The 1,205-nt window shown below is 30.6% G+C and overlaps 1 protein-coding gene across 1 annotated transcript; it reads left to right on the top strand.

The window, feature by feature from the left end:
* Nucleotides 1–372: 372 nt before the first annotated feature.
* On the top strand, nt 373–774 carry LOC146905171 (uncharacterized). The gene has a single exon (XM_085728474.1). The coding sequence runs from the start codon at nt 373–375 to the stop codon at nt 772–774; it is 402 nt and encodes a 133-aa protein (XP_085584600.1).
* The last annotated feature ends 431 nt before the right edge of the window (nt 775–1,205 follow it).

Raw genomic sequence — 1,205 nt, 5'->3', positions numbered from 1 at the left:
TTGTTGCTACTTTATGCTTGAGATGGAAACAAGTCAATAGACAAGAAGAAATACATCCTATTTGCAAAAAATTGATTGAATCGATAACTTTGGAGTGAAAAAGATAAGAAATACATAATAGAAAATCGATTTTATGGCACCTTTGATTTTTGTTTTTTGAGTCAAAAAGTTCCTTTTTCTTTAACTAAAAGGGAGCAAGGTGCTACCCTAAAATTTTAAGTGCATTTTCAAAAAAAATAGTAAACCTTACAATCATTAATATTTTATTTCCTTCATCCTAATTAAATATTTAAATGAGTTTATACTATTTTTAAAATTAATATCCTAATTAAAGATTATTAAATTATTATGTTTTTTAAATGAAAAAATATTATGTTTTATTCAACGTCATATTTTTCTGGTTACCTTGCTGCAACGTCTGATATATTATTCGCAGAACTTACTGCAATTCATTGTGGCCTGCGGCTGGCAGTGGATGCTGGCATTGACGACATGGTGTGTTACTCAGACTCCTTGCTCTCAATACAGCTTCTCACAGGGCATGCTTCTCCCTATCACGCATATGCAGTGATAATCCAGGACATCAAAGATATTCTTCAAGCTCGAAATTTTACTCTCAATCATTGCCTTAGAGAGGGAAACCAATGTGCGGATTTCTTCGCGAAGCTTGGTGCAACCTCTAATGAAGACTTTGTCAACCATGTTACTCCCCCAAATGATCTTCTTCCCTTAATTAGGACCGACGCTATGGGAACCTTCTTCCCTAGAGCTTAGGCTTCTTTGTTCTTTTCTTTTTCTTCTCTGTTTGCTTTTCTTTTTCATTAGCATTGTAACCAAAAAAAACGTCATATTTTTCTATCCATCATTCATTCTATTATTAAAATTAATAATCACATATGCTTTAAAACTGCATTAATATTTTTATTAATTACCTTATTTATAAGTGGAAAGTTGCAAAAGTCTTATAATAACAAAACTAAATGAATTTTTAATTTCTTATTAATATCTTTCAATGGCACTTTGCCTCCTCAAAAAAAAACACATTTCAATGACAACCATCAAATTATTATCATTGTTTGATTTTTCAACCAATCAAATGGATTCATGCATCCTTTGTCTTAATTTTTGACCAATTAGATTTAACAAAATCATGAAAGGTTTCAATCATACACATATTTTTTCATGAAAGGTTTCAATCATACACA

The sequence above is a fragment of the Medicago sativa genome, chromosome 7 (assembly GCF_051527215.1).
Source record: "Medicago sativa cultivar Bolivia chromosome 7, Bolivia_mono, whole genome shotgun sequence".
In the NCBI taxonomy this organism is placed as follows: Eukaryota; Viridiplantae; Streptophyta; class Magnoliopsida; order Fabales; family Fabaceae; genus Medicago; species Medicago sativa.
Note: the sequence above shows the minus strand (reverse complement) of the source record. Positions and strands in the feature narration are given on the sequence as shown.

Excerpts from the sequence above, each read along its gene's own strand:
- LOC146905171 (XM_085728474.1), top strand. The coding sequence starts at position 373 with ATGTTTTATTCAACGTCATATTTTTCTGGTTACCTTGCTGCAACGTCT.